This window comes from Brassica napus, chromosome C2, assembly GCF_020379485.1.
Source record: "Brassica napus cultivar Da-Ae chromosome C2, Da-Ae, whole genome shotgun sequence".
NCBI classification, from domain to species: Eukaryota; Viridiplantae; Streptophyta; class Magnoliopsida; order Brassicales; family Brassicaceae; genus Brassica; species Brassica napus.
Genome location: NC_063445.1, coordinates 19,756,750 through 19,782,176, shown reverse-complemented (window position 1 = coordinate 19,782,176; position 25,427 = coordinate 19,756,750). Strand labels below are relative to the sequence as shown.

Genomic DNA, 25,427 nt, shown 5'->3' with positions numbered 1-25,427 from the left:
CCCAGCTGGTTAGAGATCCTGGTTGTAGTTGACTGAACCAGCTGAATGCATCCCCAGAGATAGAATAGGGGAAGATTTTGCAGAGCATGTGGTATTCAGACACTTCATTCTGCTCACTTCTTGACACGAGATCCTCAAGCTCTTCGATGTGGTTCATGGGATCTTGGGGAGGAAGACCCTAGAAGGGGTCTTTACCTACCCAATCATACAACTCTCGGCTCAGGTCAAAGTCATGCATCTCAGGAACAGCAATCACATCAGGGATTACAACACCCTGAGCATTAATCAACTGTCATGCGTTGTTGCGAGTGCGACCTTCTTCGTCTCTTAACATCTCATTTTCATCGACCTTAAGTATGAGCACTTCGATCTTCTCTGTCTCTCCGCAAGTGGTGTCATTTTTTACCGGATGAACAGTGTCGGGATGAACAGTGTTCAAGTGAACAGTGCCCGGATGAACAGTGCCCGGATGAACATTGTCACTGTAAACAGTGTCACTATGAACAGTGTCGATCGATACAGGATGAACAGTGTCGATCGACGGGGAATGAACAGTGTCAATCGACATCGGCTGAACAGTGTGATGTGAACAGTACCGGGTGAACAGTACCGGGTGAACAGTACCTCGATGAACAGTACCGGGACGAACAATGTTTTCCGACGCAGGTTGAATAGTGTCGATCAACGTAGGTTGAACAGTGTCGATCGACATCGGGTGAACAGTATCGATCGATGCGGGATGAATAGTGTCGATCGACGCTTGGATTTCTACGCTGTCAATCGCTGCTTGGAGGGTGTCGACTGCCCTCTTAGACTTATGGATCACGCGTTCCAAATCCAGTGGCTCTACTAGTAAGAGTCATATCACCTTGTTGCTTCTGGTACTCATATGGATGTACCTGAAACACAAGAAAAAAATTTTATCAGTTTTTTTTTAACAGTAGTAAAACCTAGACAAGATCTAATGGCGATCAAAGCTCCCTGGCAACGGCGCCAAATTTGATATCACTCAAATTACCCTAAGGAGTGATTTATACTCTCTCAAATAAGAGGTCGAGTTGTAGTACTTAGAGATCGAATTCACAGGGAACTAGGGAACCAATCAAATCTAATCAGTTTGATTAAGCTAGGCTAATAGTTTAAAGCAGTAAATAGAGATATGCAAAGCAGTAACCAGTAAACAAGTTGAACAAGACAATTGTTCAGCTTGGCAAAGAGTTGTTTGATGGAAGGATGGTTACTAGACTTAGGGTTTCATTCAGGTTATTAGAACTCTAAACTATAGATGCTAAGGATTGATTCTAGAACTCGATATCAAATGCAAAAGACAATCATCTCTCGCTGTGAGTCTAATCTATTGACTAAGTTCAGTGTTTCGGCTCTCGCATGTTAACACAGATCGAGCGTCGATCAATGCTTTGGTATGAGCGTCGATCGATTCTACGGATAGAGTGTCGATCGATGCTATGGTATAAGCATCGATCAACACTTCCTTAGGCAAGCGTTATCGATCTAATCGATTATGTTCAACTAGATTCCTAGACCACCTCTCGTATGCGCCTAGGTATCTAATCCAACAGGATTCAGGTTCCGCTAATTGATTGCACTCTTGTGCCTCTCAATTGTCCTATGATTCTAGGTGCAAGCAATTAGTTACACTCTCGTGGTTTTCCAACTACTCTAGATCCTAGTTTTACAAGCTATCCTGATGTAGAGATCTTTAGATATCCTAACAATCATATAATTCTGAAATTCATTCAAAACCCTAGAAATTCCTAAACCTAGCAGGTGGATCTACTCATACATGATGTTTGTCACAAAAGTCATAGATGAATAGATGAATAACATAAAATATAAATAAAACCACACAATGGAGTTCCAAGAGGACTATGAAGGAGTTCCTCCCTTCTCTCCTAACATAGAACTATGAATAAAATAAAGCTTAGCCGTCAACAATGGCTTAGAAAACACATAAATAGGGTTTCTGGTCATCCAAGGGTATTATGGTAATTTGGGGTTGCTTCTGGGCTTCAGTCGGTCATAAAATATATTCGGCCCGCATTCTGGCATCCATATCGATCGATGTCAAGAGTTCTGCATCGATCGACATATGTTCCTCTTCTAGACAGCTTCCTCTCGCGAGGCAGACTGACCACTCTTCAGTAAAATGGGCATAACCTCTGCTACAGGATGCTGATTGACCTCAAACCGGTGGAATTGGAAATCTAACTAAACGCTCTATCTTGTGCCAAAAGATGGGTCAATCTAACGGTGGGAAGGTCTCCATCCATAGCTAGACATCTGACGCGTCTGTGCAGCTCTGCACTTAAAAGGTTCCAAAATCACCACTTTCCTCCAAATCGTCATAGAACCTGTAAACACTCTAAATAGACGATATAGTAGTAATTAGTTATTAAAACACATATAGACCATGGGTGAAAACGGGTAAAATCCATGGTCTATCAGTAAGTCTTTATGTCTGATTTTTTTTTCATTTGGTAACTTCCTGTTGTATAAAGTTCTTACTTTTTTCCAAACTAAAACTCTCCAGACCCACTCTAATCTCTTTGACTTGAAAACACCAAATTTTATATGATTTTTTCAGTTTTGTCTCATGCCTTTCTCACTAATCTATCTTTTTTTTGCAGGTTTTTAATCAGATGGTGCTCATCTTCCACTCATTTAAAAGTAGATCTATTAATTTTAAATATGTATTTTTTGTGTGTTCTATAAAGGTAGATTAATCTAATCGTCCACTCATTTTCTATGTTTTTAAGTCATTTGAACATTTTTTGAAATGCAAGTTTTTCAGATCTGGATTTGATATGCAGGTTTTTCAGATCTGGAAGACATCTGGGACGACTTGCCAGTTAGTCGTCTAAAATATAATGCACTAGACGACTTCCAGGAAGTCTTCCAGACGACTTCCAGGAAGTTTTCCAGACGACTTCCTGGAAGTCGTCTGAACTTTCTAGAAGTCTTCTGACGAAGTCTTCTTCCATATCAAGTGGAGTCCAAGCTTGTCTTTGTAGAGGAATGGTCTATAATAGTTTTATTTGTGGTATATTTTGTGATTTGCATGTTTAGTTGTAATTTTTTTGTAAAATCAGTAATAATGTTTCCCAAGATGTAATACATGTGCTAACAATGTGTTTACACATTTACAAATCAATGAAATAATAGACTTCAATAGCATTTCTCTTATCTTTGGATCTCCCATATGCAATAGTAAACTCCAATGGCCTTCTTCTCATCTTAATAAACAAGAATGTTGGTAGCTCATTTCGATACAACATTTTAAGAAGCATTTTAACCCTTCTTCCAACTCATAATTTTAACCTTTCTTCCAACTCATAACAATAATTATCATTAGTGTCAATAACAATAATACTTAAGAGATGGAAACAAACAATAGTAAGAGATGAAAACAAACAATAATAAACAAGAATGTTGGTAGCTTATCACATTTTTTATAAGTTTGTGTTGAAAAACTTAGTCAGATTTAGTAAAACTAAGGGAGAAAACATATTTTTAAACTATGAGTTTTACATATCTTGAAGTTACTTAACACTCTTAAAAATACAAGTTATTCAAAAACTAGCGTAGAAGACTTCCGTGGAAGTCTTCTCGGTTCAGCTAGAAACTTTAACAAACATGAATGTTGGTAACCTCATAAATATCACGAATTAAGTTATAAATTTCATTCAGTAGCTAAAATATTGATTAATAGACATGAATTAACAAGAAAATGTTAAAAATTCTTTATAATTTTAGAGAAAATGAAAGTTTATTAAACATTGACGCAGACGACTTCCACGGAGATTGTCTGGCAGACTTCTAGGAAGTCGTCCATTTAGGTTAGTTTTGAAATTGATTTTTAACCTAGACGACTTTCATGTAATTCGTCCATCTTTGTTTGTTAAAAAAAAATTCGAGACGACTTACATGTAAGTCGTCTAGGGAAAACGGGCTAGTTTTGCATTTGACCGGATTGTCAGAAATTTGACTTTTCCTGGACGACTTACGCGGAAGTCGTCCAATAGAAAATTAAAAAATCAATATTTTGCTATACCTAGATGACTACCATGTAAGTTGTCTCAGGTTAGTTTTACAATTGAAAAATAAAGCAAAAAAAAATAGTTTTTTCTAGACGACTTACACGGAAGTCGTCCGTCCGACGACTTACGTGGAAGTCGTCCAAGATAAGCAAGGTTTGACCAGAATCTCGGAATAAAATCATGGACAACTTCAATGTAAGTCGTCGTGTCCGACGACTTCCGTGTAAGTCGTCGTGTCCGACGACTTCCGTGTAAGTCGTCTAGAAAAAAATAATTTTTTTGTTTTATTTTTCATCTGCAAAACTAACCTGAGACGACTTCCATGTAAGTCGTCTAGGTATAACAAAATTATGATTTTTTATAATTTTCTACTCGACGACTTCTGTGTAAGTCGTCCAGGAAAAGTCAAATTTCTGACACAATCCGGTCAAATGCAAAACTAACCCGTTTTCTCTAGACGACTTACATGGAAGTCGTCTCGAATTTTTTTTTTAACAAACAAATATGGACGACTTCCATGTAAGTCGTCTATAAAAACACATTTAAAAGTCAATTGCAAAACTAACATTTGCATTGACAAGATGACTTACAAGGACGACTTCCTTGTAAGTCGTCTGGACGAACAGATCTGGGAAAAAAACTGATTTCATAGTTTCAACCAGTAAGATAACTTGTTTATCACACATAAGTCTTCTCCAAGCACCCAGAATCTCAAACAAAAGTGACCCACCAAAGAATCGTAAGCTTCAATGGCTCTATGAACCATAAAAATTTAGAATCAAAATCTTGGGTTTTCTTTGGATGAATATGGAGAGAAAATGAAAGAGATGTTGTTTTTAGTTCATAAGAATTGAGAATGAAATAGTGTAAATCGATTTGTAGGTGCATTAAAAGCTTCAAATTGGTTGTTCATGGTGGTTGGTGTATTGATGGCAATGACAATATTGTAAATACTTGAGGAAGATGAGGATAATAGAGTAAAATATGCATTTTCGAAACAAAAAAAGAAAAAAAAGTGATGGCATTTTCGTAAATAATTTGAACTTTGGGGGTGAAAGAGACAAGTCAAAGTTTCAAAAAAAAACATTAGTTAGTTTTGTGTTTGACTTTAAGTTTTGAGTCATATTTGCAAAAACCCCAATAAAGATTTGATAACGATTTTTATATTCTTCATCATTTTTGTTTAATTTTATATAATTAGAAGAAAATAAACTATCACATTAATCTATAATAAATAATTTAGATTATTTTTATATGTTATATTTTGAATCTTAAAAATGACTATAAATTACTAATATTGTTAAAAGTCTCACATTAAAAAATTTATGATCAATGGTTTAACTTTTTTGTTATAACAAAATATAAATGATTAAAAATCATATGAATAAGAAATTTCATTTAATAGATATTCAGATTATATATATATATATATATATATATATATATTTATTTATTTATATATATATTTAATATTTAAAATTTAACTATATACCATATAAAATACATAATATGTTAATTTCAAAATTTTGATTTCAAAAATATTGAGACCTTAATATTTTAATTTTAAATTTTGCATGAAATTTTTAAAAACGATTATAAATTACTATAATTATCAAAAATCTAAATAAATTTTTTTTTATTAATGGTTTAATTTTTTTGATACAACAAATATACAAATGTTAATAAAATTATATGAGTAGATAGCTTCAATTAATAAATATCCATATTAAAATATACTCTATATCTATGTCAATATTATTTAAATTTAATTAAAAAATAAGTAAAATGAATTTTTTATTTATTCACCAATAAAAATTATTGTAGACAAGAGGAATTGTTTGAGTTATTTAATTACTTCAACTTAATTATATACATAATAGTCACTAGCTTCTCAATTATTCAATATATTTATTATTTCATACTCCCTCCGTATCACTTTAAGTGGTGTTTAGAAGAAAAAAATTTGTTTCAAAATAATTGACGTTCTCATTAATATCATTTAAACTTTGTGACCAATTGCAAAATACTGATTTTTTTCTTATTGGTTGAATTAATTTCATTTAATGATATTTGTATGTAACCAAGATAAATTGTATAGAAGTTTCTATTTTCTTAATCCAAGTACTAAAACCTTAAAAACCATTTAAAATGATACGGAGAGAGTAATATGTAATGGACACAAAATAAATAATAACATGTAAAAATAATTTGTATATATAATATTCATTTCATGTTTTCATTCCACGCAAAGCGTGGATCTTCACCTAGTTATAATATACTCCATCCGTTTCAGAAAGATGTATGTTTTAGGTTTTCCACGCTTATTAAGAAAACATATCAAATTTTAGTTATCAATGCATTATTTTCCGTTATCAACTATTTCTCACTCACTTTTAACCAATAAAATCTTTATAAACACTATTATGTTTTTGAATACAATTTGGAATTAATTTTTTTTTTAACGCTGATTTATTATGATCTTACAATTATGATATGAGAAAGATTACATAGACGATTCGACAACCGACAATACTACCTGCCTTATGAAGACCTACGCCTAACTGCATTACCTGAGCCGTCCTATGAAGATCCACGTCTGGCCAGATTTACTTGCACCATGTTGAAGATCCCTCGTAAGCTTTTCTTCCGTAGTCTGCATAATTGTTTAATAAATCGCTCTCTCCGGGACTTGAAACCTAGATTTCCTCTAATTTGCAATAAATTGCATAGTCAAATCCCACACCTGGATGTAGAAGTCTTTAAACCTTAACCAATAGGATATGGTGCTTCCACATTTGGAATTAATTTATGCATTGAAAATGTAAAACATATATATTATTGAAATAATTTTTTTTTTTAAATATGAATCTTTTTGAAACTGACGAAGTATTATTTTAATCTGAGATTGCTGTTATCCCAAGCTTATCCTTAAATGGAAAGGTGAGAAGAAAATGAAGATAAGCCCGCATTTTTATAACTTTATAAAATTTATAATACACTAATAAATCAACAAAAGTGCCGCAAAGATGACCTAATTATATTCAGCCACGACATAGTTTGTTGCCATCTTAATAACCACGTTGTATCATAATTAAGCAAACTATCTACTTACTTAACCCTAAAAGCTCAGGAGATTATTTCCACTAATACAAAAGATAACATTGAATAATAATGAAGATAGTATACAAAATAAACCAACGAATCTTTTGATTTCCTCGATCGTAATTGGGGATCATGTACTTACTATAATTAGAATGGTGACATTTTTCACTTTAACCTTCGATAAAAAAATTAGTAGTAATTACGATCTCTGAACATCACGTTCAAACCAAAAATAAAAGTAAAAACCTGAAAAGATCATTGATATTTTTAAACTGCATATATATCGCTGATCCATTACATGTTAGAACTTACTATTTATAAGATCGAACGGTTAACGCTCATAATTATAATTTTAACCCCAGATTTAAGTATCCTAATTAGCTTCACCAAAGCTTATCAAGAAGAGGAAGACCCATCAACGGTGTCTCCTTCTTCTCCACCATTGTTACAACTGTGAGTGTTCAGACAAAGACGAGGATGATCCATAGACAAGATCTCGCTGTTCTTCCCGTTGAGAAGTGAATACTTATTATTATGCATCCATACTTTAAGAACTCCTCTCCCAATCCCAATCTCGCCACAGAAACCTCTCACCGACTTTTCATCGCAGCCGTTGATCTTCCAACCTGCTTTCTCGGCGAAAGCTCTCATCTTCATCTTCTGCTCCGGCGTGAATTTGGTCCTCGTCCGCTTCCTCATTGCTCCTTTTGAGCTGTTCTCCGATCTTACAGCCGTCGGATCTTGATCTGACCGTCCAGGGAAACCGGAGCTGAGGGAGAGATGCACGTGATGTGGAGCTGAAGCATAGTAAGAGCAAGGAACAGGGGAGGCCACGTGGTGAAGCGACTGAGTCGGCGGCGATTCCGTGCCGGAGGGAGAGGAAGTGGGATGCACGGGGAGGAAATTGAGATGGTCGCAAGGGTCACGGCGGTGGAAATTACGGTGGCAGCCACAAGCGGCGCATCGGAGAGAGGAAGGATCGGCGGGTGTTGCGGTGGGGGTCGGCATAAACTCGCCGCAGCCGTCGAGCGCGTGACCACCGAGGTTGGCCGCGTGGTTTTTCAAACACTCTTTGTAACAGATACCCATTTCTTGGGCCACGGTTAGTTCTCCGGCGACAGTAGAGTTTACTAACGTTTGTCTGTGTTTTGAAGACAAATCCATGGCTTTACTTATGTTCTGTCTTTATAGTGTGTTAACTCATTTCTGATTAACGTAGTTAAAGAGCAGATTAGGTTTTGTGGTATTTATTTTATTTAACCTAGAACATACAAGTTAAAAGAATAGAATCCATTGGAGGTTTACATCCAGCCACATGAAAGACTCATTCAACCTTAGTCTTTATGAGTTTGACCATGTCATTACGTAGAGTATCTTTGTAATCAATTCTCCATTTGACTCCAACTTGTATGAACCACTATATATAGTGGTGTAAATTCTCCCTTTGACTCTACCTTGTATGAACCACTATATATAGTGGTGTAAGCAATAAGAAATATACAACACATTCTCACAAACCTTCTCTCAAATCTTAACACGTTATCAGCACGAAGCTCTCTCCACCTGAGCAAGCTCTCCGCCGGCGACCTCCTCTCCTCCGGCCAGCCCCACGCCGGCCACTTCTCCACCTCTCTCCACTATCCGCGGATCATCTTCCTCTCTCTCTTAAGGTGGTCCATTCAGAATCCTTGTGGTGAAAAGGTAAAATAATCTAACCCTAAAATCTTAGAACACCACATATCTGAATTTTGATTATAAAAATTTATATGAATCTGAATTTTATATGAATCCTAAAACTTATAAAACAATAGAAATCTATAGATATTATAAAAGAGAAAATATGTAGATCTAAAATCATCTCAAATATTAATCTTGAATCCATGATATATATGAATCATGATTCTAAGAACCTTTTGAATCATAAACAAAATTATTGAAAGATTGCAAATCCCCTTAGCTAAAAGCCATTCATAAAATCGGCTGCTCCTCTCTCCTTTTGTCATCCATGTTTCAGGATTTGATGAAAAATTAAAAAAAAAAAAAATCTCATGATTCAATCTTTTGATTGGCTTAATTACCAGATGTGAAATCATGAATGTATAATCTGGTCTAATCAAAAACCCCATCAAAATCCTCAATCCAAACTGATGTGATGTTTGCCAAATAAAATCGGCCATTACACACATCAAACTTTTTTTCTTGCTCGGTTTCACAACCAGCAAAATCCAATATCCAAATTCAAAAAAAAATAATAATAATAATAATAAATAAATAAAACAATCATGATCACCCTAAAGCCAAAATCGTTTTTGATCCTTTGTGATCAGTCAAAATCAGAATAAATGAAATATTAAAACCCATAAATGAAAATCTTTGACCATTGATGTCTGATTTTGAAAACTGAAATTTTTTTTTGAAAAACTTTTATGATTGTTTAAATGAAAATCCTTGACCATTGATGTCTGATTTTGAAAACTGAAATTTTTTTTTGAAAAACTTTTATGATTGTTTAAATGAAAATCTTTGACTAAAGTAAATATTTATTTCAAATATTATAAACTATAATCAAGTTTTTAAAATTAGTATATCATATAATAAATTTTAAATACTTGTTTTGAAAACATTTGATTATAAAGTTATCATTTGATCACATAGTTATTATTAAAACCAACCTTGAAATCGATTTTTATGATTGAATTTTATTAGTGATGATTGAAAAATATAAAAACATTTCAAACATTCAAAATCCCCATTGATCATCTTATTATGAATTCTTATCCCTTTATGGATTATTTGATTCAAATGTCGAAAATCAACAATCTTGAGTATGCTGCCCTCAATCTCTCCTGAGACAATTACCTTCAATGGGCACTTGACACCAAGATCATCTTGAAATCCAAAAACCTTGGTGCTTGTATCACTGATGGCAATGAGTCATCTGAGAAGGATAGATACAGTGCGATCTTAATCATACGCCATCACCTTGCTGAAAGTCTCAAAGACCAATACCTCACTGTTGAGAATCCTCTGGAACTTTGGACAGAACTGAAATCCAGATATGATCACCAGAGGACGGTGCTCTTACCAAAGGCCCTATATAATTGGAGGAACCTAAGGATCCAAGACTTTAAGTCTGTGGATGAGTATAACTCGGCTCTATTCAAGATAGTCTCAAAGTTGAAACTGTGTGGAGAGACTATCACTGATGCTGACATGTTAGAGAAGACATTCTCTACATTCCACACAAGCAATGTTTTGCTTCAGCAACAATACCGAGAAAAAGGGTTTCTCCACCTATACAAATTTGATCTCTTGTTTGTTGCTGGCTGAGCAAAACAATGAGTTACTCATGAGGAATAGTGAGATGAGGCCTCCTGGTGCTAAGGCATTACCTGAGGCACATGCGGCCATAGATCCAAAAGATGAGTCTCCAAAGAAAGAGTCAAACCATGGCCGTATGAGAGGCCGTGGAAGATGGCAAGGTCGTAACCGTGGGTTTCAACCACGTGACCGTTGGTTTCAACCACGTGACCGTGGGTTTCAACCACGTGAACACCTTGGTCGTAGCCGAGGCCGAGGATATGGCCGAGGTAATGGCCGAGGGTATCAACCTAGCCGTGGGTATAAGTCCGACTTCAAAACCCATGGCTCGACCAAATCTTCTTGCCATCGGTGTGGGATGACCAATCATTGGGCCAACCGATGCAAAACTCTCAGTCATCTTGTTAAACTCTACCAGGAGAGCATAAAGGGAAAGAACCCTGTGGCCCATTGGGTCCATCATGATGATGAGAATGATCTCGACCATGAGGATGTTCAAGCCCATGACAATGATGATCAGACTGAATTTGAGACTTCAGATATCCTTAAAAAGGCCAATTAAGATTTCGACATCATGTTGCTTTTGTCTTTGCATTTTCCTTTGGCTTTATGTTTTTGTTCTACTACTTTGAAATAAAGTTCTATCTATGAAATAAATTTGATTTTATATATCCAGTTAAACTTCCTAAGAACATTTAAACAAAACCAAATAAAACATTCTTATACTTAAGAAATGTCTAAGATGATGATCCTTGTCTATTTTTCAGAAATGAAAGAAGACAAGAACATGCTAGTGGTGGATAGTGGATCAAGCCACACTATATTAAAAGACAAAAGATATTTTGTTAACCTCACCCTAAGAAGTGCCAATATCAATACTATAGCAGGCACAACCAGTCTTATTGAAGGCCATGGCCAGACCCACTTAATGATGCCTAATGGCACGCATCTAGAAATTTCTGATGCATTATATTCTCTTAAATCAAAGAGAAGTTTGTTAAGTTTCAAAGACATTCGTATGAATGGTCTACATGTTGAAACTAAGGGCGAGGGAAAGAAAGAATTCTTTTTGATTTATGAAAATGCCCAAGGCTATAAGAAAGTCCTAGAGACTATCCCTGCTATATCTATGGGCCTTTATTGTGCCCATATAAACTTGATCGAGGTTAATGTCACAATGACTAAAGAGTTCAGATAAGCCTTTAACCAATGGCACGACAGGCTCGGCCATCCTGGTTCGACTATGATGCGTAAAATACTCGTGAACTCAATTGGCCATTCCTTGAAAGATAGAAAAATTCTCCCTAAGAGCTTCCCATGTGTTCCATGCTCACAAGGGAAATTAATAATAAGGCCATCACCTGTAAAGGTGGTTAAGGAAACATTAAACTTTCTGGAAAGGATTCAAGGGGATATATGTGGACCAATACACCCACCTTGTGGGACATTTCGATATTTTATGGTCCTCATTGATGCATCGACCAGATGGTCGCATGTTTGTTTATTATCCACTAGAAACCTGGCATTTTCTAGATTACTGGCCCAGATCATAAGACTGAGAGCCTACTTTCCAGATTTTCCACTTAAAATTATTCGTCTTGACAATGCTAATGAATTCAATTCCCAAGTTTTTAATGATTACTGTATGTCCATGGGGGTAAATGTGGAACACTCCGTGGCACATGTACATACACAGAATGGATTGACCGAATCCTTCATTAAAAGAATCCAACTCATAGCTCGACCATTACTCATGAGGTCGAAGCTTCCAGTATCAGCTTGGGGACATGCGGTATTACATGCTGCTGAATTGATACGCATAAGGCCATCTAGTGAACACAAATATTCTCCATCCCAATTACTCTCGGGTCATGAGCCAGACGTGTCTCATATCAAAACATTTGAATGTTCTGTGTATGTTCCTATTGCACCACCACAGAGAACAAAAATGGGACCTCAAAGGAGGATGAGAATATATGTTGGATTTGACTCTCCCACCATTATTAAATATCTTGAGCCAACAACAGGAGATTTGTTAAGGCCAGATATGCAGATTGTCATTTTGATGAATCTGAGTACCCAACATTAGGGGGAGAGAATGACAAGCTGGGAAAAGCAATAAAATGGAATCAAACATCCCTATCATGGTAAGATCCTCGGACTCAATCATGTGATTTAGAGGTCCAGAAAATAATTCATTTGCAAAAGCTAGCTAATCAATTGCCTTATTCCTTTGCTGACCCGAAAAGAGTGACTAAGTCCTATATACCAGCTTGTAATGCACCAATAAGTATTGATGTCCATGATGGACACAATCAAGTGGCTACAGAGTCTAAAGCACGTCTCAAACGTGGTAGACCAATTGGTTCCAAAGATAAAGAACCTCAGAAATTAAAGAAAGGTGCAAAAAAAACCGAGGTCATAGATTTTCCAGACAAGGCCGAAATGGCCATGCCTAAGGTACCAACCAATGAGACTCGGGACGCCGAGCCTCATGGTACTGAAGGTGCTAATAATGAGATCTAAATTAATTATCTTATGTCTGGGACAAGATGGAACCAAAAGATGTCGACATCGATAATATATTTGCTTATAAAGTAGCCCTTGATATGATGGACTTAAATGAGGATCATGAACCCACGTCTATTCTAGAGTGCACTCAAAGATCTGATTGGCTCAAATGGAAAGAAGCCATAAACGTGGAGTTAGAATCATTAAAGAAAAGGAATGTCTTTGGATCGATTATCCTGACGCCTTCTAACATTAATCGAGTGGAATATAAGTGGGTATTTGTGAGGAAGAGAAATGAACATGGTGAAATTGTAAGATACAAAGCACGGCTTGTAGCACAAGGATTCTCACAAATACCAGGCAACGATTATGAAGAGACATACTCCCATGTGGTGGATGCAACTACATTTCGCTTTTTAATAAGTCTGGCCATCAAAGAAAATTTGGATATGCGGTTGATGGATGTTGTAACCGCATACCTTTATGGTCCACTGGATAATGAAATATATATGAGATTACCAGAGGGTATTGAGCTTAAAGCTAACAAAGGTTCTCGAAAAGAACACTGCATAAGGCTGAACAAATCCTTATATGGACTTAAGCAAAGTGGTCGAATGTGGTATAATCGTTTAAGCGAATACCTTGCCAAAGTAGGCTATAAGAACGACCCTATCAGTCAATGTATCTTTATAAAGAAGTTTGCAAACACTGGATTTGTTATCATAGCAGTGTATGTTGATGATTTGAACATCATTGGAACCTCTGGGGAAATCGCCCAAACAGTTGAATATCTCAAGAAAGAGTTTGAAATGAAAGACCTAGGTAAAACCAAAGTCTGTTTGGGGTTGCAACTTGAGTACATGAAAGGAGGAATCTTTGTGCATCAAATGGCATATACTGAAAAAGTACTCAAGAGATTTTATATGGACCAGGCTCACCCATTGACCAGCCCAATGGTCGTGAGGTCCCTTGATTTGGACACGGACCCATTCGGTCCTAAGAAGGACGATGAGGATGTCCTGGGTCCAGAAGTGTCATACCTCAGTGCCATAGGAGCATTAATGTATTTGGCTAGCCACACTAGACCAGATATATGTTTTGCCGTAAACCTTCTATCAAGATTTAGTTCTTGTCCGACCCAAAGGCACTGGAACGAAATTAAACATATCCTATGTTACCTACAAGGAACTAAGGATTTGAGTCTATTTTATACCAATGAAACCAAAGATGGTTTGGTAGGCTTTGCAGATGCAGGCTACTTATCTGATCCACACCATGGTCGGTCCCAAACTGGTTATGTGTTCACTCATGGTGGTACTGCTATATCATAGCGTTCCATGAAACAAACTATAGCAGCCACTTCATCTAATCACTTAGAAATTCTTGCCATGCATGAGGCAAGTCGTGAGTGTGTATGGTTGAGGTCTATGACCCAACACATCCGATCAGATAGTGGAATGGTCAAGGACAATGGTCCGACCATCATATATGAAGATAATGCTGCTTTCATTGCTCAACTCACAGATGGGTATATCCAAGGTGACCGAACCAAACATATTCTACCCAAGTTCTTCTTTACTCATGAGTTGCAGAAAGCTGGAGAGGTCAACGTCCTTCAGATCCGGTCTAGTGAGAACTCAGCCGACCTCTTCACCAAGTCATTGCCCACCAGCACATTCAGGAAGCTCACACAGCAGATTGGCATGCGAAGACTCAAATACCTTCAGTAATGTCCAAATCAGGGGGAGTAATGTGTGTTGTACTCTTTTTCCTTTCTCTGGTTTTCCTTTTACCACATTAGGTTTTGGGTTTTCCGGGAGAGGTTTTAGTGAGGCAACATTAGCATGTTACAAGCCCTATATGGTTATGGCATCCAAGGAGGAGTGTTATGAATCATGAAGTGGATGGTCCATAACCTAGACCATACAAGTTCAAGACTATAGTCCATTAGAGGTTTACATCCAGCCACATGGAAGATTCATTCAACCTTAGTCTTTATGAGTTTGACCATGTCATTATGTAGAGTATCTTTGTAATCAATTCTCCCTTTGACTTCACCTTGTATGAACCACTATATATAGTGGTGTAAATTCTCTCTTTGACTCCACCTTGTATGAACCACTATATATAGTGGTGTAAACAATAAGAAATATACAACACATTCTCGCAAACTCTCTCTCAAATCTTAACAATTTATATATTATTAAACTGAAAATATAAGCAAGTGCATGTGACGATGATGTAATTATATCGGTAAAGAACACGGCAGTGATGAAATATAATTAAGACTTTAAAAATGCAATAAGTGCGTACCTACAAACGTCCAAAACACACATAAACTTACTGTATACCATCAAATGAAAACCTACAACTCAATTTTTCTTTTTACTTTTTCTTATTTTGGTGAAACAGAGAATTGTTTTTTTGAATACTTATATTCACTTTGATATCTATTTAAGTATTTATACGCTATAGGCTATATAGAATATTGAGTCGTGTCACAAGCTTTTCTTCAATGATTATACGGGACGTTTGTAAGATTTTTCACTTTTTCACCGGTGGGTAACTTGTTGGTCGAGAGGAATATATTCGACGGAGAGAGGGAAGGATTGAGTCCAGAGTGTATACGTGGCAAATGCCCGTTACATGCATCGTACTTAAGGACAATTCCAGCTGCCCTGCAATACAGTTTCTTCTTTTTGAAAATTCACGCTAGAGCACCATATGTTTGTAAATTTTTCTGTCCCACCCCTGTATTTCTATCTTCTTCAATTTAACCCTTTTCTATATTTTTTTGTCAACGGTCATACAATTAATATGGTTATATGGGACATATTTTTATTTATTTCATTTTGTTTTATATTATGGCAATGGTTGGGTTTAGAGGTCTAAAAGACTAAAACGGAAATTTTCCCCATTTACCGATTTATCTTAGTGTACTACAGAGTCGTTTTTATTTTTCTTTCTAGTATAGGTATTACGTGTTCTCCAAAATAGTTGATTTGTGCAAGTGTTCTACATGTCATTTGTGGCTTTAGAAACACTTTGAGTATTTGTTTTCAGTGAATGCTTCATACTTTGCAATAATGGAGTAAATAAAAGTTTGCCGTGACAAATGCCAAACATCATTTTGTAATTAATCATACAAATTATGTATAATTTCCTTAACCACTATCTTAGATATTCTTATCGTTCGACCGACCTCTTCGTCTCATTATGGTGGCGCCGCAATTTAGTCTTCATTTGCATCTTGGTTACGTTATTAATTAGCTTTGTGTCGCAGTTTATGTTTGTATGTCCTTCTCTTCTAATCACTTTCAATTATTATTTTAAAATTTTATATATATTGGGATTATTTAAAATTTCTAATCAAAAAAGAATTATAATCGAACATTACTTTTCTTAATCAATTGTCGAACTTCTATAAGAATTATAACAGTGTATGTTACTTACAGCTTGAGTAGTGTACTATTAAGATAATTAAACTCTCTCTCTTTTTTGAAACTAAGATAATTTAACTCTTATACAATTATAGTGGTCAAGTTTGCTTTAACTTGGAAATGGCGAATCCATGGTTCTCTATAGAACCTTCGCGTTGATACACATGATTCCAGTTAGACGAATGAATGTGTAGCTACATTACAAGAGTATAACTCAAATTGAGAAGAAAAAATTAAAGCATATATATTCAAAGAAGAAGAAGAAGAAGATATATATCAACAGATGGAAAAGCTAATTAAATTTACATCAGTGTTCTGTGTACAGATATATTGAATATGACAAATTAAAGTAGGTTTACGTTTTGTCGTTTATGACAAACCTAGTCACCAATCACGCCTAATTAGGATCCAAATCGCAACTATCGGCGATATTTTAACCACACAATAATAATCGAGTTTATAATTCTACTAATAATTTCGTTGACATGATATTGATGTAACAATCTACGTTATAATAGGGCAGTTGCTTCACTTCTGATACGACACGTCAGCTATATGTGGGTCACACTTTTAAAAAGTGTGAAAAATGTGTCAAATCTGTGACTCGAACCCGGGTTATTGAGATCTAAACAACAACATTTATATCCCTGAGCTAAAGGAATCTTTGTACATGGATGGCTGAAACAAATATATATTTATGAAGGTCGGAAATCTTTGTTTCTTCGGTTTTCTCTATGGGACCCATACTTATTTATTTTATCTAATGATTTAATAAATACTTTATGACTCACGTTTTGAAATGAGATTCGTTAAAAAAAGCCCAATAAACCTCTTTGGTCTGTAAGCGTTCTCTTCAATGAAAGTTTAGGGTTTTCAATTTTTAATCATCGGTTCATGATTCATCTAAGAAACACAGATTGGCTCTTTGAGTTTCATGAATCAGTTTTTCTTATTTAGTCTCTACATCTCCTCATCTTTAATAAATTCATCATCGGTTCTTTTATTTTGCCTGATAAATCATGATTGTGTGGTTTTAATTTTCTTTGGTCATCCTTAGCTTGCACCCTTTGATCTAACCAAGAAGAAGAAGAAGACATTTGTCGTTCAGGATGCCATCGAGGACTCAGCTGAGTCACACGGGAGACATACTATTTGTTGCCTGATTGTTCAAGAAGAGTTTATGTGCTGTGAAACATATTTGTTTTTTTTCATCAGTTGCTTTGTTTAATCTTTTTTCCTACAAATAATGATGACTTTGAGAGTTCATTCACGGAAGCCAAGAAGTAAAAGAAGAAGAAACCAGTGAGTGTTTGACATTTTCTGTCTTCCTCAGTTTTTTTTTCCATTCATTAAACTTGGATTTTGAAGATTATATGCCTCACATTCTTTTTATTTTGATGGTTGTTAGGTTGAATGAAGATCATTGAATAAAGAAAATGTCGATGCTTCTGAAGATTTGGAGGGTACTTTATATTTCTTTCTCTGATAATTCAAGCGACATAAATTTGAACCTTACAGAGGGTATATTGCAGAGCATCCTAATGATGAGGAAGAGGTGGAGGGAATTGATCTGCACCAGCAACGTTACCTGTGGGAGGGAAGTGACATGAATTACTTATACGACGAGGTAAGCATATCATTAGATGGTTTGTGGTCCATCTTTGAGAGCAGTCGATTGTAAGTGTCTATCGTTTTGAAGTTGTACGACACTAAGATGTAAAGAATTACTAATCACGATTACCTTACTAGCAGAGTTCTTTTGCACAGCTATTGTCAATGGAATTAACACTGAAAATTGATGGTGCTATATTTCATGTTTCAAATGCTAACGCAAGTTCCAATGTTGATTCTCAGCTTTAACATGCCAAAATCACAGTGCAGTGGGTGTTGTAAGGTAATTCAGTAGGCACAAATGTTCAGTTAAAAAAAATTCTAAATTGTATTTATGCATCAAACTTATCATCCGTAACATAATAATATGTTTTTTTTTGTGTTAGGAACCGTTTGTAAATAAATGTCTCGGATGTATATGACTGCTTAGTTTGTTGCTTTTGACAGTGAAATCACTAAACTTGCAATGTGTCAGGACAACAAAAGCATCTCAGCTGATGGTTAGCTTTACAATTTCGTTGGTTTCTTTTTACTATTTTGTTGGATGGATTATTTTAGCTAACAAATATCGCAACAGAGCACTGGCAATAACTCTAATAGATTTATATATACATTTAGAATTGGAAGTTTGGTGAGAACATGAACAAGTACTTCTGTCACGCTATTGGACAGTTATACGCCATTTCAAGAGAATTGATTTATTATATTTTCCATAATCAGTAAGATTTTAACTGTTTTTCTACTTTGCATTCATACCTCATTCTCCATCTAACTTCTCGGTGCTACTATATAATGATCAAGCCATTTTCTGGACAAATAGGCAAGTGGGGATGTTACGTTGGGTGCTTGGTTTATTGGGCTTGGCTATACAAAGTCTGTTGTGACTCTAAAACTTTTACCTCATTTAACATTGATTCTGGTTCTTGGGAGAATTGTAGATTGTGAATGAAAGGCACAAGCAGGGAACATATGTGTAGCTGCATTCGACTCGACATGTAGCGGTATCTGCAGATCCGATGACCCATTGTGGAGGTTAACATGCAATGTGTTGACCTGGAAATCATTATTTGGAAGCTACATTTCGAGGCATTTCCTCAACATATAAATAGACCATAGACAGAGTTTGATATTTATAATACTCAGTGATCATGGAGTCTGCAGAAAACAGTCATTTTGCATATTCTATATGGAACCAAGAGATATGTCCTTTGTTTGATGATTGTATTATGATAGCTACTAACATAGGAGATGACTAGAGAAAGAGAAATGAGTATGAAACTCTTATATGGGTAGCTTTTGTAAACACATTTGGGTTTATTAACAGTTGTAACAAGCAATTATGTTTATAGTAAAGGAAACCCGCCGCAGCGTCAATAACAAATGCGCATGTTTTTTGGTTGTTTGGGATTGAAATAGCTTATGGGTTTTCTAAATCAATATAATTGATTTGACTAAAGCTATCTTGGATGACAAAAAGAAGGATTGCAAGTTTAAAAACTTCTACTTTAGACTTTAATTTCAACTAAATTATAATCAGTCTTTTATCCATATCATCTTAGTTATAATCGTAAGGATTTATTAGAATAAATAAACTGTTTCAACAATATTTAATATGTGATTTAATAAACAAAAGAACTTGTAGGATTTTTAGAATTTAAAGAGATTGGAGATAATAGTTAATGAATATGAAAAGAATACGAAGTAGATGATGAAAAATGATTCGAGCAAATTAGTGGCAACACAGAGCTAAGCGAGATAAAAATATCAATCAATAAAGAATGAAAGAAGAATGAGCAGGGTTAAGTTATTACACAAACCAAAACTAAGACAAATCAAACGACAGAACGTGAAAACAAATGTAAACAAGATAAGAGGAGATGGTGAAGATAAAATGCATTGAAAAACTGAATGCTAAATTAGTAAGCAAGAGATAAAAATAGATTAAAATGCAAAAAGCGCCGATCCTAGTTTATTTAATTAGGTTTTACAATTAGAATCTTTTAAGCTCTGAATTATAAGACTCATGGGTCAAACAGCATCATCAATATGGATTAGAACATTGTCCTAACGATCTTGTCAGTGACCAAATGGCACGCGCATCACGCAATTTTGCAACTAGGATTGGAACAAAACGTCAAGTATAGCCGAAATTTAGATGCCGAATAATCATGGGCCATTTTGGCGTAACTTTTATACTCCGTTTCGAAAAGTTAGATTTTCTAGATTTTTTTTTTTGTTTTACATAGATAAATTTTTTATATTTTAAGGTATTTTTGTATACTTTTAAAAAACATTAATTACAAATATTTGAATTGATTAAATTTAATTGGTGGAGAGTAATTAGAAAGTGTATAAAACATAAATAATAAATTAAACTGTAAACATTTATTATATTCTTAATAAACGTGAAATTTTTAGAAAATCTTACTTTCGAGAACAGATGTAGTATCTAGCATGTCTAATTTTTAATTGTAATGATTATTTACCACGTTGTAAACATGACTTATATGGAACACTGTAATAGCGGAATAGTCAAAGAAATAATTTGGATAACATAAACACTTCGGCTAATAAATTTGTTTGCGAAATAATTGTAAAACATTTAAAATTAAGTTTAATAGGTCAAATTATTATTTATTTTTCTTTCAATACTTACGAATTATGTATCCAAATTAGTTTTTCTTAAAATAGAAATTAATCGATATTAAAAATTGTCAAAAATAGTCGAATTATCTTTTATAAATGCGAAAATGATATTTTCCACCACCGTGATATAAATTCACATTTTCAAAACTTGAAATATTATAAAGTAGACAACTAAACGTTATAGAAAATTGTCCATGATATATGTTCATATATTTCTGTCAAACTTAAGGTTAAATGTTAAAATGGAGAATTTTTGAAAGTTTAAATTTTTATAGTACAAAATATATGACCAAAAGATACCACATAGCTTTCGAGAATTCGCTTGTTATGGTTATTATTTGATTTTGTTCTGTTTTCTTCTTTTTGTTAAATTTTTTTTTTATTAATTTTAAATTATAAAATATATGGTACAATCAGACATCAAATTAAAAGAAAAAAATAAAGAAAAATTAGACTACACTGATAGATGAGAACAAGATGACAAACAAGAACAAGAGCAAACATAAGCAAAATTTATGGTGTGCTGAATCAGAAATTTGCTAAGCGACGTCTTTGAGCATGATATGAGGAGATTATTGCTGAACATTTATTTCATAAGGATGATATAATATATCTCACAACTTTCAAAAAGGCATAGATAATCCATTATGCAACCTCTTAACCTTATCAAGCTAGATTTCATAAATGCCAGCATGCCATGCTTGAAGAACCACCAATTTAACTCTTGAGTCAACACGAGGATTAGACAACCAAACATGATATTTTTCTAGGCAAAAGAAATGAGAAGCATAACTTGTTCAATAGAGTATCCCAAATAACATACGAGAAAGAGCATTCAAAGAATAAATAGTCATGGGATTCCTTCCCTTCACCACATTGCAGGCAAATAGTCTCCATCTCTGCATCCCATAAAGCTAGGCGATCAAAGGTAGGGTTCCGATTTAAGATGAATAACCAAGTAGTAGTTGCATGTCTTGGAGTAGTTTCCTTCCAAACTAAAGGTGCCCAATGCTTACTGGTACCAAACAACTCAAAGGTTATTCCACACCAACATAGAGAAGGATTTACTCTTTGAATCACCCACATACTGAATTACCAAGTCTGATCCAGTTGACGATTGAAGTAGAGAAAATGTAGGAGAAGAGAAGAAGTTGCTTGTGTGGTCTAGCATGCAGAAAAATCCAGCCATGATAAGATTTCAAGTCAGCCACTGTTGAAGATAAAGAGACTTTAAGGGAGAATATGCTTTCCGATGCCAAAAAATCCTTTAATGAATTGAAAGGGATCCAAGGATCTCACCAAAACAGTGCAGAGACACAATTTCTTACTTCAGTTCTGATGAAAAGTAGTCTTTGGGCGTAAACTGAGGATCTTCCTAAACATCCAAGAGAAAGCATAGCTTTTCTAATTCAAATCCTAAAAAAAGAGGATGAGATATAAGTACTCCTTATCCATGGCACCCAAAGAGAGCCAGATCTGGAAAAAACATCCAAATTAACTTCATGAGTTTTATTCCAAGAGATGAGGTCACAGAGGCCTATACCTCCCTTAGATTTTTGCGTAGACAGATCTTCCTATGACATTTTCGCTCCTTTGATATCCCAATAGTTCCATGCCATAAAAAAAGTTGCAGAGCATACATTTAAAACTCCGTTTATACCCAAGATAACCTAGGAGATTAGGGTCAGCTAATCTGCCATAGTTGGAGCTCTAGTTGTCCAAGAGCCCAATTTCTTTTTGATATGTGATATCTTATGAATTTGCATGATTTTAACTATATATAATTGATCATTTAGAATAGTATTTAGACATCACTAGATTTCATTTCCATGCATAAGTCCATATCAGGTGTTGGAGATGCCATTTGGTGAGTTTGGAGCATTTGGAGCTTGATTAGAGGCAAAAGGAGTGATTTAGATCTAACCATCTAAACCAGTAATTGTATCTGCAAATCTTAGTTTTAAACTACAAATTTTCAGAACCAATTGAAAGAGATGACTAAAAACAAAGAGAAATCTCGGTCCACGCTATGACTAAGGAAGTCCACCTGCGTAAGCTGGAGATAAGCAAATTTTGACGACGAAATATTAGAGAAAAACGATAGAAAAAATAGAGAGAGAGTTCCATACTAATACAAACTATGCTAGCCAAAATTTCATAGATATCAACATATGTTTGTTGATGAGTGTTTCTATTTTTAGTTTTTGCCATGCTAATATTTTTCTTGTAGGTTTAATAAGATGAAATTCTTCTAGCTTTAACCGTCGAGCACAAAACACCTGGAGGAATAGGCCCAATAAATATTTTTCTTGTGGACTGGGCTTAATAGCTAAACTATGCAGATAATGATTAATATCTCTACTCTCTAGTAACGGTTAAACGTCTAGGCCGTGACGACTGATCCGTAGTTGGGTCGCATACTCGCATCGCATGTAGACACTACACTTCCAATAATTTATTGGAAACAAAACATTCGTGTGACTGCAATTGCTTTAAGGTTCATCTTACTGCTACGTGTCATCAGTGATCCGATCTTATCCACGAGAGAAGCAAGGAATATAAAATTTGAACCGGAAAATTCTCTGGTCTATCAAATCTAGGTTTATGGTTTCTTGCAGGCAAGGGTTATGCTTAGAGAACTTTGATTTTCTTGGATTTTCAATTTTCACTTGTTGATAAGTTGTTAGAAAGATATAACTGATTACCTTTTAAGCTCAAAATGTTGTAGACAATCAAAACCTCTGAGCTATTGTATATACACAAGATGTATTTTTGGTGGAGCCAAAGCAATGCAGAAAAGAACAAAACTTATCCAGAAACTTAGAACTAATGCAAACAAAAGAGTGAACACTTTTAGTCAAAAGAAATGTATTGAAAAACAAATATGTATTCTCCTGGTGACTGGTGTATCTGAACAGACGGTGCTGTCCTTCAACAGCCAATGTTCTGTGTGTTTATCAAACCTATACTTGAAAACAAAACCTAAGAAAAAAACAACTAACCTACCTCCAGCTTGATAAGGTTTTGATCGTTGCGCCTTTCTTTTCTATATTTGATTGTTGTTGTGCCACATTGCCACTCAAGAAAGTGGCTGGGATTTGTTGTGAATAGGATCTGATCCTCGTCTTACACGTCTCTTGCTTGACTGGAACGAGTCCTTTGTCTGATCCTTTTGTGCTTGTGTCTTCTCAACTTTAACTTTGCTCTGGTTAACTTCCTCAAGAATGCGCCGGTTTCCGATGAGCATTCCTTGATCTTCACGGTTGTGGCTAGAATGAATATCAATGCTCCTTAGCTTAACAATTTCACCTGGCTCAACTCTAGCTTCTTCTCCTTGTATTTGCCTGAGGAAAAACTCTCTATTTCTCAGGGCTAAGACCTTATATCTGTTGTCTGATAGTAATCCTATGCAGACAAGAAGACAAAGCATCATTCTTGTACTGTAACCTAGCATTTCTGTTCTTAGGGAGACAAGAAGAATCAGAGTATCTTTCTTTTCTTCTTCTTCAAAAAAAAAAGAAGAGGGTTAGAGATAATGACAATGAGATTGTATCCCTTCTGCTTTCATGTGTGTTCCTTCCTGTAGATATAGTCTTGTTATATATCATCAGTTCTTGTGATTTGGAGGGGAGCTTTAAAGTGTAAAGCGCACGATGGGGTCCCTGGAGAATTTAGATTCACTTAAAAAAACATTGCTTTGGAAATATAAGTAAGATTAAGGCTGTTATTGGAAGAATCTGAGAATGATTGTACAAAAGAGTTCGGTACACGAAAACTGCTAAGAAGTTAAGTATCTTTCTTCATAGGTTTCCCTACATCATTGTACATTTGTCCTTTGCTTTTGTCTAACTATATCCTTGTCATTCCAACTATCTTTGACTTGAAAATTGGCCACTTTGGGTTTCGAAGAGACCTTCCTAAACTATCCCAGTGAACATGTTTAGTGAGACATTCTCTGTTTTCACCATCTACAAACTGCCTGGCCTAATCATATGATTTGGTTATAAGCCAGTTTAATATGGTGCTAATAGTTTTATTTATTTCGCATGTTCATTTCTGAATAGATGGAAAGTATAGTTTATAACAAAACAACATGAAAAAGATAAGTGACAGTATAATGGTTGTTTGATGTTAGTTCCAAGTCCCGGTTTTGATTCGTTCTTAAATTATTTTCTATTTTTGATTAAATAACACTTTTTGCTTGAAATATCATCTGAAATTTCAGTCTGTAGAAAATTTTCGTTTTGCACCAGTTTTGATTTCAAAGATATTTCAGAGATTTTTTTTTTTTTTTTCTGTTGGCAATATATTTGACAATGGTCCTTCTTTGTATTTAATGAAATTTCAGATGTCCAAACAAAAATAAAAAGGATTCCTAACCTTCTTTTCTGATCTGGTTTCAAATATGGCATATTCACCCATCAAATGCTTTTTACTTGATTTCACAATTTTGTACTTCGAAATAAATGCCTTTAACTTTTGTGATAATGGGTTTGAATACTAATCATTCAAGTTTACGTCCTTTTATGCCGTGGATTCTGGTTATGTCATAATTCCTTTGTTGCTAAGGAAAGTGGTTTCGTTGTTTTTTTTGTTTAACGGCAGGAACACAGTGAACCGGAGCCGTGGCCACCCAAGGCGTTGGTACTATTCCATTACTACCGCTTACAGGAGCAAACTACTCAAATAAAGCATTAATCTTTGGCAAAACATATGTTTAACGGCAGGAACACAGTGA

The 25,427-nt window shown here is 35.0% G+C and overlaps 2 protein-coding genes across 2 annotated transcripts; both read right to left on the bottom strand.

Moving 5' to 3' along the window:
• Window positions 1–7,393: 7,393 nt before the first annotated feature.
• LOC106370773 (zinc-finger homeodomain protein 11) lies at window positions 7,394–9,196 on the bottom strand. Its single transcript, XM_013810764.3, has one exon. The coding sequence runs from the start codon at window positions 8,322–8,324 to the stop codon at window positions 7,557–7,559; it is 768 nt and encodes a 255-aa protein (XP_013666218.1). The 5' UTR covers window positions 8,325–9,196; the 3' UTR covers window positions 7,394–7,556.
• A 14,194-nt stretch (window positions 9,197–23,390) lies between these two features.
• On the bottom strand, window positions 23,391–24,289 carry LOC106370774 (CLAVATA3/ESR (CLE)-related protein 45). Its single transcript, XM_013810765.3, has one exon. It carries the CDS (start codon window positions 24,141–24,143, stop codon window positions 23,769–23,771), a length of 375 nt encoding a protein of 124 aa, XP_013666219.1. The 5' UTR covers window positions 24,144–24,289; the 3' UTR covers window positions 23,391–23,768.
• Between the last annotated feature and the right edge of the window lie 1,138 nt (window positions 24,290–25,427).